At 36.5% G+C, this 13,939-nt stretch overlaps 1 protein-coding gene across 1 annotated transcript in view; it reads right to left on the reverse strand.

Annotated features, from left to right (window-relative positions):
• Positions 1–13,939, reverse strand: part of LOC126452249 (ATP-binding cassette sub-family C member 4-like) — a 216,804-nt gene that overhangs the window by 164,029 nt on the left and 38,836 nt on the right. The window contains exons 2-4 of the mRNA XM_050091041.1: positions 13,403–13,540; positions 8,789–8,993; positions 282–507 (exon numbers count right to left, since the gene is read on the reverse strand). Of these exons, the coding sequence (XP_049946998.1) occupies positions 282–507; positions 8,789–8,993; positions 13,403–13,540 (569 nt within the window). The remainder of the gene's footprint in view (positions 1–281; positions 508–8,788; positions 8,994–13,402; positions 13,541–13,939) is intronic.

A 13,939-nucleotide genomic window follows, 5' to 3' on the forward strand; every position in this document is an offset into this window, starting at 1 on the left:
TGGTGATAATGATGTTGAATTGTAACTTGTTAAAAGTGTATTTGTCAAGATGTTTTCATATTCATGGCACTGTTTATGAAAATTGTCAGTTATATCACAGTTTGAGTGGATGTAGCTTCCTTTGCTCCCTACATACATAATCAGTGAGAGCACTTACCTAGTATTCAAATATAATCAGAGTTATAAAATTTATTGTAACTGTCATAAAACTCTTGAAAAGAATTGCAGTGTTTCTTAAATAAATATTAATACTGCAAATATAAATCAAAGACATAACTTACTTTGCACAGGAACAGTTTGAAGAAACATTCCAACAACACCAATTATTGACGCCCAACCAATGGCTTGCCACATGAAGTATGTAACTATTATTGTTTCAATGGGAGTGATCCATATGTAATGCAAGACTAAAGACAGATTGTCAAATCTGTTTACATCATTGGACAGGAGGTTTACCATCTGACCTGCTGCCGTCTGTCCAAGTGCAGTTTTGCTTAGACGCATTATCTAAAAATAATAAAATTAAACTATATGTTCATAGTATAATATTTTAAAGTTTATGAAATTGGAATTAATTTTGCATTGAAAAGTCTACCACAATTCATATGATCTGGGTAGAATTCTAGAAGAAGGCAGCTTTAAGTGGTAAATCAACTGAATGCAAAAAATAGTTTCCAGTCATCCTTCATTAATTCTAGAAGCTATACATTATATTATGACCAACACTGTTATATGCTATTTGTGATCAGCTAGACTAAATTTAACATAGCAAACTGTCTTACTACAAGTGGATAAAGTTGTATTTAGAGATCAGGAAACAGATTTTTGAACTTAAATACGATGTGGGTGCTAGTTTGAGCTCTTATTGTTCTGAAGAACAAAACCTGCAGTATGGTCTAGCAGGAGACTCTGTTTTAGTACAAATACTATTTTTAGTGATTTCGAGCTATTCAGCTCCTATCATAAATACACTACATTTACAGATGAGACCAATGTACTGGTCAACAGGAGGGCTGTCAGTGACATCAAGAAAGAAACTGAAAAATGTATCTTTATAAAATGAAGAAATGTATAAATGTATAAAAAAAGATACAAGCACTAATTAAGATCCAGAAGGACAACCAATTAGCACCAACTGTAGAAATATTTAGTACAATCCTTAAAACATCCATGTTACAAAATTCCTTGTAATGTAGATTTAAGATGAAGACTTTATAAGTTGTAAATTAAACTTCATCTGTTATTTCATCAACTCCCCCTGGATGCACATGAGAGTTGGTGGCAAACAATATGTACTTTACCCAAACAGAATCAGTGCATTAGTATAGTGGAATTCATTTGGCTGCAAAATCTGTTTTACAACTCAAAAGAGGGTCATTAACAGCCATAGAAAGAGCCACTTCAAGATTTATCCAAACTATGACTTCTTCCATGGCCTTATTTGCATATTCTGAAAGTAACAATATTCAGGAGAAGAATGTTAGAAGCAAGCAACCAACTTGCATTTACTAATGAAAGTGAATCATGGAATAAAATAGATCTCAAAGGGAAAAAATCTTGTGTAATAAAGTGAAAAAAAGGAAAATTTAAAGGCGTTATCAAAAATTAAATCACCTGATACAAATATGTGTTTACAGTGTATAGGACAATCTCACAACATAAAAATAATATTGTGATCTCCAGTAACTTAAGAAAAATTAAATATCATCAAACAAAATAAAAGTAAACAATGTAAAATGCACATAAGAACATATAAAAATTAAATAAATGTGTGCTGCGTCGTATAACAGAGAAATTCACAGCTCTCATGCCAGTATTTTTGCCACCTAGCATGTGAGAAAGCATTACAATATACTTAATGGATGCAAAGTTGATGAATTCAACGAGTGTTTGTACTTTTATTATTTCATTGCTAGTGTGTTCTATAGAAGTACGTTTTTTTATATTACATGACAAGATCAAGATCACTGAAATATATCAATGGCAGCATCTCCATCACTGCTGTCAGAGACGACTTGCTGACCCCTACTGCAACTGCACCAACAGCAAGCGGTGAGAAGAAGATATTGCCAGTGAATGTTGTCCCCCTCTGAATCTCATTATAAAATTGGTACAATAGTTGTATTTAAGTGGAAAGTGCATGACAAGCTGTAACTCCAAATGTATGTGTGGTGACACTGCAAAACAGTAGGTATTCTGACTTCTATCAGTCAAGATCTACCATATATCATTAATTTTGTATTATACCCCACTAATAATAGAGTTACAAAGTAAAATTTATTTCCGTTTCTCTGCCTACTCAATCAAGAATGGGGGGCAATGATTTAAGACAGTTTCCCTGCAGAGTATTGGAGATTCTTCAACTTCAGAATGAAATATTTTTCAAGATGTGAATTAATTGATGATTAAAATCTGAGTCTGGGTTTATTAAACCTGAAGGAAGCTGCAGGAATAAACAGCATCTTTGACTTTCATCAGCAAAATTACCAATTTTATGGGAATACCAGAAAGCTATACTTCTCCAAATTAGTCTTTCTTGATGATCAAATCTGATAATTAAATGCAAACTGAAGCTGACTGATTGTAATTCAAGATTTAGTTGCAGGTTACTCCCAGGTCAGATGAAATCCGAGCAACGTCATACAGATTAATTGGAAAAGTCACTATCTCTACATTACATACTTTACAACCAGGGCTGTAGCACCACAGATGCTGAAGTATAAAATTTATTAATTGTATTATTAACTGTGTTTTAAATTGTAAGAAATTTCCAGGGGCAGATATGGACTCTGACCACAATGTATTCCTTATGAACTGTAGGTTAAAACTGAAAAAACTGCAAAAAGGTGGGAATTCAAGGAAATGGGACTTGTATAAACTGACTAAACCAGAGGTTGTACAGAGTTTCAGGGATAGCATAAGGGAACAATTGACAGGTATGGGGGAAAGAAATACACTAGAAGAAGAATGGGTAGCTCTGAGGGATGAAGTAGTGAAGGCAGCAGAGGATCAAGTAGGTAAAAAGATGACGGCTAGTAGAAATCCTTGGGTAACAGAGGAGATATTGAATTTAACTGATGAAAGGAGAAAATATAAAAATGCAGTAAATGAAGCAGGCAAAAAGGGAAACAAACGTCTCAAAAACGAGATCGACAGGAAGTGCAAAATGGCTAAGCAGGGATGGCTAGAGGACAAATGTAAGGATGTAGAGGCTTATCTCACTAGGGGTAAGACAGATACTGCCTACAGGAAAATTAAAGAGACGTTTGGAGAAAAGAGAGCCACTTGTATGAATATCAAGACCTCAGATGGAAACTCAGTTCTAAGCAAAGAAGGGAAAGCAGAAAGGTGGAAGGAGTATATTGAGGGTCTATACAAGGGCGATGTACTTGAGGACAATCTTATGGAAATGGAAGAGGATGTAGATGAAGATGAAATGGGAGATACGATACTGTATGAAGAGTCTGACAGAACACTGAAAGACCTGAGTCGAAACAAGGCCCCAGGAGTACAAAATATTCCATTACAACTACTGATGGCCTTGGGAGAGCCAGTCCTGACAAAACTCTACCATCTGGTGAGCAAGATGTATGAGACAGATGTTGACAGATGTGAAAATTACCGAACTATCAGTTTAATAAGTCACACCTGTAAAATACTAACGCGAATTCTTTACAGACGAATGGAAAAACCGATAGAAGCTGACCTCGGGGAAGATCAGTTTGGATTCCGTAGAAATGTTGGAACACGTGAGGCAATACTGACCTTACGACTTATCTTAGAAGAAAGATTAAGGAAAGGCAAACCTACATTTCTAGCATTTGTAGACTTAGAGAAAGCTTTTGACAATGTTGACTGGAATACTCTCTTTCAAATTCTAAAGGTGGCAGGGGTAAAATACAGGGAGCGAAAGGCTATTTACAATTTGTACAGAAACCAGATGGCAGTTATAGGAGTCAAGGGACATGAAAGTGAAGCAGTGGTTGGGAAGGGAGTGAGACAGGGTTGTAGCCTCTCCCCGATGTTATTCAATCTGTATATCGAGCAAGCAGTAAAGGAAACAAAAGAAAATTTTGCAGTAGGTATTAAAATTCATGGAGAAGAAATACAAACTTTGAGGTTCGCCGATGACATTGTAATTCTGTCAGAGACCTCAAAGGACTTGGAAGAGCAGTTGAACGGAATGGACAGTGTCTTGAAAGGAGGACATAAGATGAACATCAACAAGAGCAAAAAGAGGATAATGGAATGTAGTCAAATTAAGTCGGGTGATGCTGAGGGAATTAGATTAGGAAATGAGACACTTAAAGTAGTAAAGGAGTTTTGCTATTTGGGGAGCAAAATAACTGATGATGGTCAAAGTAGAGAGGATGTAAAATGTAGACTGGCAATGGCAAGGAAAGCGTTTCTGAAGAAGAAAAATTTGTTAACATCGAGTATAGATTTAAGTGTCAGGAAGTCGTTTCTGAAGTATTTGTATGGAGTGTAGCCATGTATGGAAGTGAAACATGGACGATAAATAGTTTGGACAAGAAGAGAGTAGAAGCTTTCGAAATGTGGTGCTACAGAAGAATGCTGAAGATTAGATGGATAGCTCACATAACTAATGAGGAGGTATTGAATAGAATTGGGGAGAAGAGGAGTTTGTGGCACAACTTGACAAGAAGAAGGGACCGGATGGTAGGACATGTTCTAAGGCATCATGGGATCACAAATTTAGCATTGGAGGGCAGCGTGGAGGGTAAAAATCGTAGAGGGAGACCAAGAGATGAATACACTAAACAGATTCAGAAGGATGTAGGCTGCAGTAGGTACTGGGAGATGAAGAAGCTTGCACAGGATAGAGTAGCATGGGGAGCTGCATCAAACCAGTCTCAGGACTGAAGACCACAACAACAACATTTTATATGAAATGTGTGATTGAAAATAGTATGATCTGCAATAAATCTTGTGTAATTATATCCTCATGTAACCATCTCATGCCACATTAACATATTAATCCACACCACATTTGTTACTACAAGGTGTGGCATAATCTGTAATATCGTTATACACACACACACACACACACACACACACACACACACACACACACACACACACACACACATTCGCACAAATGTAACTCACACACGTGACCACTGTCTCTAGCTGCGCTACCTAATTCAGAAGAAGGATTTTGGGCTGAAAGTTTATTTATTTAGCAGTCTTTTTGTTGTGCCTGTCTGTGAATCCACATTTCCACTATTTCTTGAGAAGTAATCTATTCTTTTGATAATACTGTCATTATTCCATGCTGGATTTTCCATTGTTTCATTAAGTTTACTTGTCATACAGTGCTGTAACTCTTGTCATCAAATGATTTATGGACCACAAAGTATAATACACCCGGTACTTTCTCACTTACATTAAATGGCCTCTCTATTTCTCTCATATAGTTGTCTTTGTTATTAATGACTTTTTCTATGGGCTGTAATTTGTAAAAGAGGTGACTATGAATTTACAACCATAAAACTTTGAAAATAATTAAATCACTAAATATGTTTTACAGTCTACATCAAGGAGAAAATATTTTCTTGGCAACTAAGGAAGTGATTCTGAAGTATGTAATGCTGCAGTACCATACCAGTGCATAATATGTTTTAAACTGTGAAATAATTTTTGTCACACTAACTGTACAAACTTTTGCAAATTAGACAAATCTGTATATTAAAATGACATAAAAGTATTTCATGTTAATCTTCCTCTAGTTTCTTAATTTATTGACTAAAATATTTCAAACTACTGGAGTGGCTTAAATATGAGAGGTAATCGTACAGTTTTAATTATGATGTTGGTGCATAAGTTCATAGCATTTTTATTTTACACGTTTGGATTCCAGTTGCTATGATTCTATTTATCAACTATCATTTTTTATTTGTAGTTCATTGTTGCTATTTGAGTTTACATACTGTTCTTTTGTCAATTTGGAGATTGCGGTGTCATCGAGTAGCGAGAGTGGCACAAGAAGTATCGACCAGAGCAGAGACAGTGCACAGCAAAGCAGCACCACAAGGTGCCAGTGAAGGCATTGCCTCCCATAGTTCCGAGGCACCATCCCCATGCCTCTGCTGTGAAATAGTGCCGCCAGAGGCCAGGGGGGCAGATCTGTGTAAGGTGGGATTCTGCACATTTCCAGGAAGGTCCTGTTGGAATAATGTTGTGCTGCCTACTTGCCATGACACAGTCTGTGTCAACCATCGGGGAGTGAAGAGACTTCTGCCTCCTGTGAACTGTGCCCATGCACCAATGCTATCAGAACAGTGTGAACAAGTGTCTATCAACTTGTGTTTTCTAGTGACTGTAGTGAAGCCACAGTAAGGCCATTCTGAAAGTGTATCAAGTGTTCTAATTAACTGTATTATTACTAACCACCTCAGTACCAAAAAGTTGCACACAACAGAGACAGTGAGAGGATCAGTGGATGCTACAAAATGGAGTGTCAAGTCGAAAAATCAGAACGTTTCCAACATGCTCTTCTCTTTGAATTCAATAGAGGGGTGACAGAAGTGGAAGCAGCCAGAAGCATTTGCACTTCATACAGAGATAACACGACTCGACAGAGCTTGTCAAATTATGGTTTTCTCATTTTAAGGTGGATCATTTTGATGTTAAAAACTCTCCACATTCAGGTAGACTTTGAGGATTTGATGAAGAGTGTTTAAGTGCATTGATCCACAATGATCCACGTCAACATACTCGAGAACTGGCAAACATAATGAACTGTGATCATTCCGTCACTGTGTAACATTCACATGCAATGGGGAAGGTTCAAAAATTGAGTGTATGGGTACCCTATGCTCTAAGTCAGTGTGTGGACATATGAGCGTTTCTGTTTGCTTGTCATCAATTGGCTCATGAACAACACCGACCATTCTCATCCTAGTGATGAGAAATGTTATCTTTATACTAGTACAAGGAAAAGAAAGGAATGGTATAGCCCAAGCAAAGCAGCAACTCCCTGTACAAAGGCCTGTATGCATTCACAAACAAAAATGTAATGCATCTGGTTGACCAGTGATGGTGTGGTGTACTATGAATTGATTCCCTTGAGGTGCATCACTACTAACATTTATTGTTATCAACTGAGATGTCTCACAGATATAATCCAAGAACAATGACCAGGAAGACGGCATGAACTGATGCTACTGGGTGATAACGCCTGCCTGCATTCTGCTGGACTGACGAAAAACAGTATACAGGAACTGGGTGGGGATTTCATTCTACACCCACCTCTTTCACCTGATTCATGCACTCTCAGATTTTCACCTTTTCTGCTCTCTATTGAATAACCTTCAAGAAACCTCCTTTCGGGATAAAAATGTGCTCCGAACGTGGCTCAATGAGTTCTTGCTTCAAAACCATATGATTTCTACAGTTGCAAAATCAAAAAGTTATCCTGCGATTGACGGACTTGGAAAGAATATATTAGTGATGACAAAAGACTCTATTATGTGTATCTGTATGGAAAAACACAACAAATTTATGCACCAACCCAGTATAACATTGTAAAATTAAGTTGTGTAATTAATTTTTTGTTTGTTTGCTGATATATTTCTGCATTCTTGGTTCACAATGAAATCCCTGTGCTGATGTATTGTCTCGAGCTGCCAAAGGAGATAAAACTTCATGCTACAGCCCATGTCCAGCTCATAAGTGGGCTGTGTCATCTTGTTTAGCAGCTTGATACAATACTTCAGCATGGGGATATCAGTGTGTATAAGGATTCTGGAGATGTGTGTGCTGACAAATAAATTACAAAACTTTATTGTTTGAAGGGCTAATTAAAACAAGAAACCTACCCCACAAATGTACTTCTTGTTTAGCAGCTTGATACAATACTTCAGCATGGGGATATCAGTGTGTATAAGGATTCTGGAGATGTGTGTGCTGACAAATAAATTACAAAACTTTATTGTTTGAAGGGCTAATTAAAACAAGAAACCTACCCCACAAATGTACTTCACTTTATCAACCGTCTGAGACATTTTGTCTTGATTTGTTACTGCATATTGAGATGTATTGAAAATATGAATAACATAAAGTAACCAAATTTACTGTCAGTATCTTGCAGTTCACAACTTGAAAAAATGCCATAACCAGCAAAAATAAAGATAAATATTCCTGAATTCATTATTAAAATCAGTTAGTATTATCTAGTCAGCTAATATTAAATAGTATTATCTTAAAAATGAATGAAATAGTAAACTAATATTACAAAAATGAGAGGCAGCAGCATTAAATTTCTGTAGTAAGGAAAAAAATATACTGTGAATAGAGCATCAAAACAATTAAAAAGTTTTGGATGACATCTACAACATATTATCTTAGGTTTGGCTTTTCAGTGATTTTTAAATCAATTATAGAGCTTGATAACATGATTAAGAAGTTCTTTTCCACTTTTTATCTGAAACGTTTGTATTTGCAAAGTTAACCTCAAACACGAACCAGTTTCTTCAACTTATTGTGTTGTTTCCTAGATCACTACATCTTTTTGACCAAGAATTGCATTTAAAAGAAAAAATGAAAAGAAACCCAATGCCTGGGAAGGAGGAAAAAACTATCACAAGCCTACTTAAAAAATAAATTGGTGTTTTGTATATGTGTGCATGTTATGTTTTAGACAACAGTGGTGTTGGCTTTGCATATAAAGGATAAAGTAATCTGCAGATTATACATTCAGTTACATACATTGTGATTGTAAGTGTGTTTATGTGTATGTAGATGAACACTAGAGAAAGAAACATACCTTTCTATAGATAAGGGAGCAACATGCAATTCTTGCCCTCATTCCAATACGTTGTGCCATCAAGTTAGTATGATGCATCAGTACAAGATTCACAAACAGTGTAGCTATTAGACCTCCTGCATAATAGAATGCCTCGTCCCTTGTAATTGTCGATCCAGGAGTAAAATGCTTTAGCAGATAACCCAGGAGGACAGGTTTTGCTGTGCTGAGGACAATACCAAATAGTGCACACATTTTTAATTGTATTCTAATTTTAAATATTCTTCCAATATAAATGTGTCAACAGATTGTTGTGATCCTTTAACATGGAAACAGTTTTAATGTTAGCAGTGAAAGTATATGCAGAAAGCAACTTCTGCTTGGTTCAATGCCTTTCATGACTGATTCATTGTGAACAAACTAGCTAAACTATAAACAGTGCAGACTGGACTGGAAAGCAGTTTAAGTTTAGTGCTCCTTTAGTATAGTTAATAGAAATGTACACTGATGAGCCAAAACATTATGACCACTGCCCACCAAAATGTTGAATGCCGCCTGGTGGTGTTGCAGGAACATGATGTGACAACAGAAGTATGTAAATGGGCCAGACATGGTTGGGGGAACACCCTAGTGAAGATATGGGCTGCAAATGGAGAAAACCACTAAAATAAATGACTTTGACAAAAGGCAGATTATTATTAAGCAGAGCCTATGAGTAAATATCTCAAAAATGACGAAGCTTGTCATATTTTCACATGCTACTGTAGAAATACATGGAAACTACCACTAGGCACTAAATGGTTGGATGCCCACGCCTCGTCACAGAACACGGGGGTTGGAGGCTTGTCTGCTCTGTAAAGAAAGATAGATGGTGATCAGTGGCATCATACATTGCTGAGCATGTAGCTATGCAGCAGACCACCACCGTGCATTCACATGTTGACCCAATGACATCATCAATTTCGATTGCAGAGGGTATGAAACCATCAGTTTTCAGCTGTTGATCAATGGAAACAAATCGGCTCTTCAGGTGAATCACATTTTTGCTACACTACGTTAATTGTCATCTCCAGTCATTGAGGTGAATGGCAGCTGGAAATATGCAGAGCACCATCAGCACACACTGGTGGGAGCAGTATTATGCAATGGGAGACACTCTCCTGTGTTTGTGTGAGACCTGTGGTAGTCATCATCCCTGCATCCCTTCATGGTTTGAGGAGCATTATAGTGAACTCACACTGACGTCTCAGTGACCAAATTTGCCTGATGTAAATTCTACGGGACCCATCTGGATCAGTATCGGACACTGTCACCTTGTAAGCGAACCAGTGGCTCATTATTCATGTGAATTACCTGGCCTGTGTGTAGACATCTAATGCCATATGCCTCCACAAACTGACAAACTGTTGGATGCATGACATGCAGAATCAATGGTGTACTTCCTTCCAAAAATGGACAAACAAGCTATTAAGCATGTGGTCACAATGTTTTGGCTCATCAGTGTCAGAGGCCAATCAAATAAAAAGTCAGAAGTCAAGTAGATGTCTTGCTAGAACAATACTACTTGAAAGTCACACAAATTTCTCAAACAGTTATAACAGTATAAAAGACACAAATAAATAATCTGAAGTTGTTTTGTGCAGTCAGATAGCAAAATACTATTTTTTTCCATAAATATCTGAAGAGTAGTTGTAAACAGGAACCTTACTGTTGATTTTGTGTCATGCTGTACTAATGATATAAACCTATGTCCCCTTGTGTGGCCTCACTGTACATCTACAAACTGAATACATTTGTTCACAGCACCCTGATTAGTTTGTAGCAAATTAATTTCAACATACAACACTAACAACCCAAATCAATTTATGTTGGCTACCCATCGTTTGAACCTCCATGTTCAAATTTCACAGTGGCCGAGTATGAAAATTTAAAACAAAGGAAAAGGAAAAGATCTGCTCGGTATTAACTTAGAATCTATGAAAAAAAAAAAAAAACTTACATGACAAGCCGGTGCAGAAATGTTACTATTCAATAGAAGATTTCATGATGGATGATCTGAGAATATGAGCAGCGGAGAATAAACATTGAAGATCATAAATTATCCATCAATTATGTATCCAGCATGGAGTATTGCAATAATGATACTGTACTTTAAGAAAAAGTGGAATCAATTTTTGTATTTTGACATGTCTCTTGTGTATTAAGTCAATGACACTGTATTTTATGAGACATCAAACTTCTATTCTATTCTGTTCTATTCTATCCTCACACAAACGCACACACAAAACACACACATGCAAATAAAAGTCCCAAAAGTGATAACATTATAGAGAATACAGAAAACAAAATCAAAGCGGCTTGTAATCTTATCTAAAAATACACATATCAAGCACAAGACAACCACAATAGGTAAATCAATACAGGTGACACTGAATAGTTTTGTAATATGATGAAAACATAAATTTGTGAACAACAGCTGTAATTATTTTTTATCCATCCTGTGGTCCAAATTATCATTCAGAAAAGACCTTAAGCTAAAAACATCTGACAAAGGGATACTTCATGACAGTTACATTTTTATACATCTGTGCAGATGTTGTTTTGCTCTGTGGGATACAACTGGTAAGGAAATGACTGACAGTGTCAGTACAACCTAAATGAAAGTTGTAGAGGTGAAACTGGATTAATATTGATCATTTAAACACTCTCTTGATGCAAATGGAAGGAGACTGCCTACATTACTAAGGAACTAGTTGTTATGTTGTATCAGTGCATGACTGTTTTCTGATTTTGACTGTCTTCTTTCTCTGTGATAAGTCCCTTCAAGACTGATTAAGCATTATTATGAGAATGTTAGCATTTCACTACAGACATGTTCTTGTACTCTGCCAGAAAATGTTTGAGAAGCCAGAAAAAGAGAAATGAAATCAATTCTAAAAATTTCTGTAGGCTACTAAACATTTAAGTTTATTTACTGATGGTTGTCAACAAATAAGACTGAATTCTCACATGTCTGCATTTGTTCTTTTAACTACTAAAAACATATCTGCATTTCATTCTGTGAGATTAAATGGGAGGAAGTTGTCTGGTTTTGTCTGCTTGTGAAGTGCAAGATCACACTTTCAGAAACAGCTTGTCCACTGTCTCTGGGAAGAAACTTCATGAAATCTGTCATGATAAGGGCATAATCCTTACTAATGCAAGCAATCCTTTCTTTTAATGTTGTTGTCATAAATGAGAAATATGAGGTTGAACTAAATATAAAAGGGATTTTTGTTCCACAGTTAGTAGGACCAGACTTGCACTTCTAGTATTGTTGAGTGGGGACATTAGGAGTGCTTCATCAGTAATGCTCATGATCTTGAAGCAGCAGGTGCACCCCTCCACTGTGCAAAACGTAATTATAAAATTTTTGCTCGTGAAGGAGTTCAACTGAGGAAATTTTTCAGAGATTGATTGCATAGTTTGGTGATCAAACATTGCCAAGGATGCGTGTGTTTGCCTGGCATAAAGAGTTCAAGGAAGGACAAGAAAATGTGGAAAATCAGCAACATGATTGCTGTCCTTTGACTAGTATTACAGATGAAACATTCATGGAGTTCGAGGCATTCTTGTAACAGATCAACAGGCGAGAGTATCAAAAATTGCAGAACATGTTGGTGTAAGTTGTGGCAGCTGTCCAGTTATCATCACACTTGACCCACAGTTCCATAAAGTGTGTTGCAGATGGGTTCCTTGCCTTTTGACCAAAAATCTAAAACTGAGATGTTTGGAGGTCTGTCAGAGGCTTACAGCAACATTTGCAAAAAAAGGTGATGCGTTTTTGAGTTGGACTGCCACCTGCCACAAAATGTGGATGCATCACTACACTCCCAAGCCAAAACAAGCCAGTATGGAGTGGCAGAAGAAAGGGGAGACAGCTCCAGTGAAAACTGAGACTCGAATGTCAGCTGGAAAAGTTTCTTTCAACCATTTTTTTCTACTATTGAGGTATTTTGCTCATTGACTTTTTGCATGAGCAACACGCAATGAATGCTGCACACTGCTGCAAGTTGTTGAAGAGGGTGATGGATGCATGTGACTGCAAAAGATGAGACCAACTGATTCAATAGGTCACTCTCCTCTATTTATAATACCTGGCCCCATAGTGAAGCCCTTAATGATCTCCAAACTACAGGAAAAGCACTGGATTAAAGTTGATCACACTGCTTACAGCCCAGACCTCTAGGATGGCACTAGTTTGAAGATGACAAGGAAACGGAGGAATTCATGTGCAACTGGCTTCTGATATAACCAGTTTCATTCTATGATGCTGCAATAACAAACCTTTTTTCTCTCTGGGAAAAATGTATTTCTAAAGTGGAAAACTATTTGGGAAAATTAATTGTAACTGCCCTTGGCTTTTTGATAAATAATTTTTTAAATAAAATCTCATTTATATTTCATTTAGACTTTCAGTTTAGTAAAGATGCACAAAATTTATGGGAAAGATGTGTGTCTTGTCAGTAAATGCTCTCACAACTTCCTCCCATTCTAAGTTTACAAGTTCTTCTAGACAAACTGTGAGAATACCAGGGTTTGTTTAGACAAAAAACACAGTGCCTCATTGACACAGAAAATTAAAAACTAATTTACCTGACTACAAATGTATTGAATGCCAGTATTACTCCTTGATACATATACTGGCCAACAAAGGTGTGATAAAGTGCCTTTAAAAGGCTTGGCTCCTTTTTCTCCTTTTTATTAGCTGAAGCTAATTCCTTCCTCCAGTTTCTGAAACAAATGGTGTGACAGTTATTATTCAAATGATATTTATAAACATCATTACCAAAAATTAAATTTTTGAATGGAATTTCTGAAAATGAGCTTTTATCCATACCATTTAAAATTTATCTCATTACCCTGCTAATTAATGAAATATAGATAGAAGGAACAGATTAAAATAAAGCTAAATGTAAACAATATTCTATTTTCATCTGATAATTGTCAGCAATTATTTTCATTATTACTTTTATAGCCATTACTGAAGTTGTTCCCTCAGTATTATTGACAGAAATCTGTACACAGATCAGAGTGCAGTTATAAGAGTCAAATGATATGAAAGGTAAGCAATAGATAAGAAGGGAGTGACACAAAGTTGTAGCCAATGCCTAATGATATTCAAGCTGTAGA

This window comes from Schistocerca serialis, unplaced genomic scaffold (assembly GCF_023864345.2).
Source record: "Schistocerca serialis cubense isolate TAMUIC-IGC-003099 unplaced genomic scaffold, iqSchSeri2.2 HiC_scaffold_840, whole genome shotgun sequence".
Lineage (NCBI taxonomy): Eukaryota > Metazoa > Arthropoda > Insecta > Orthoptera > Acrididae > Schistocerca > Schistocerca serialis.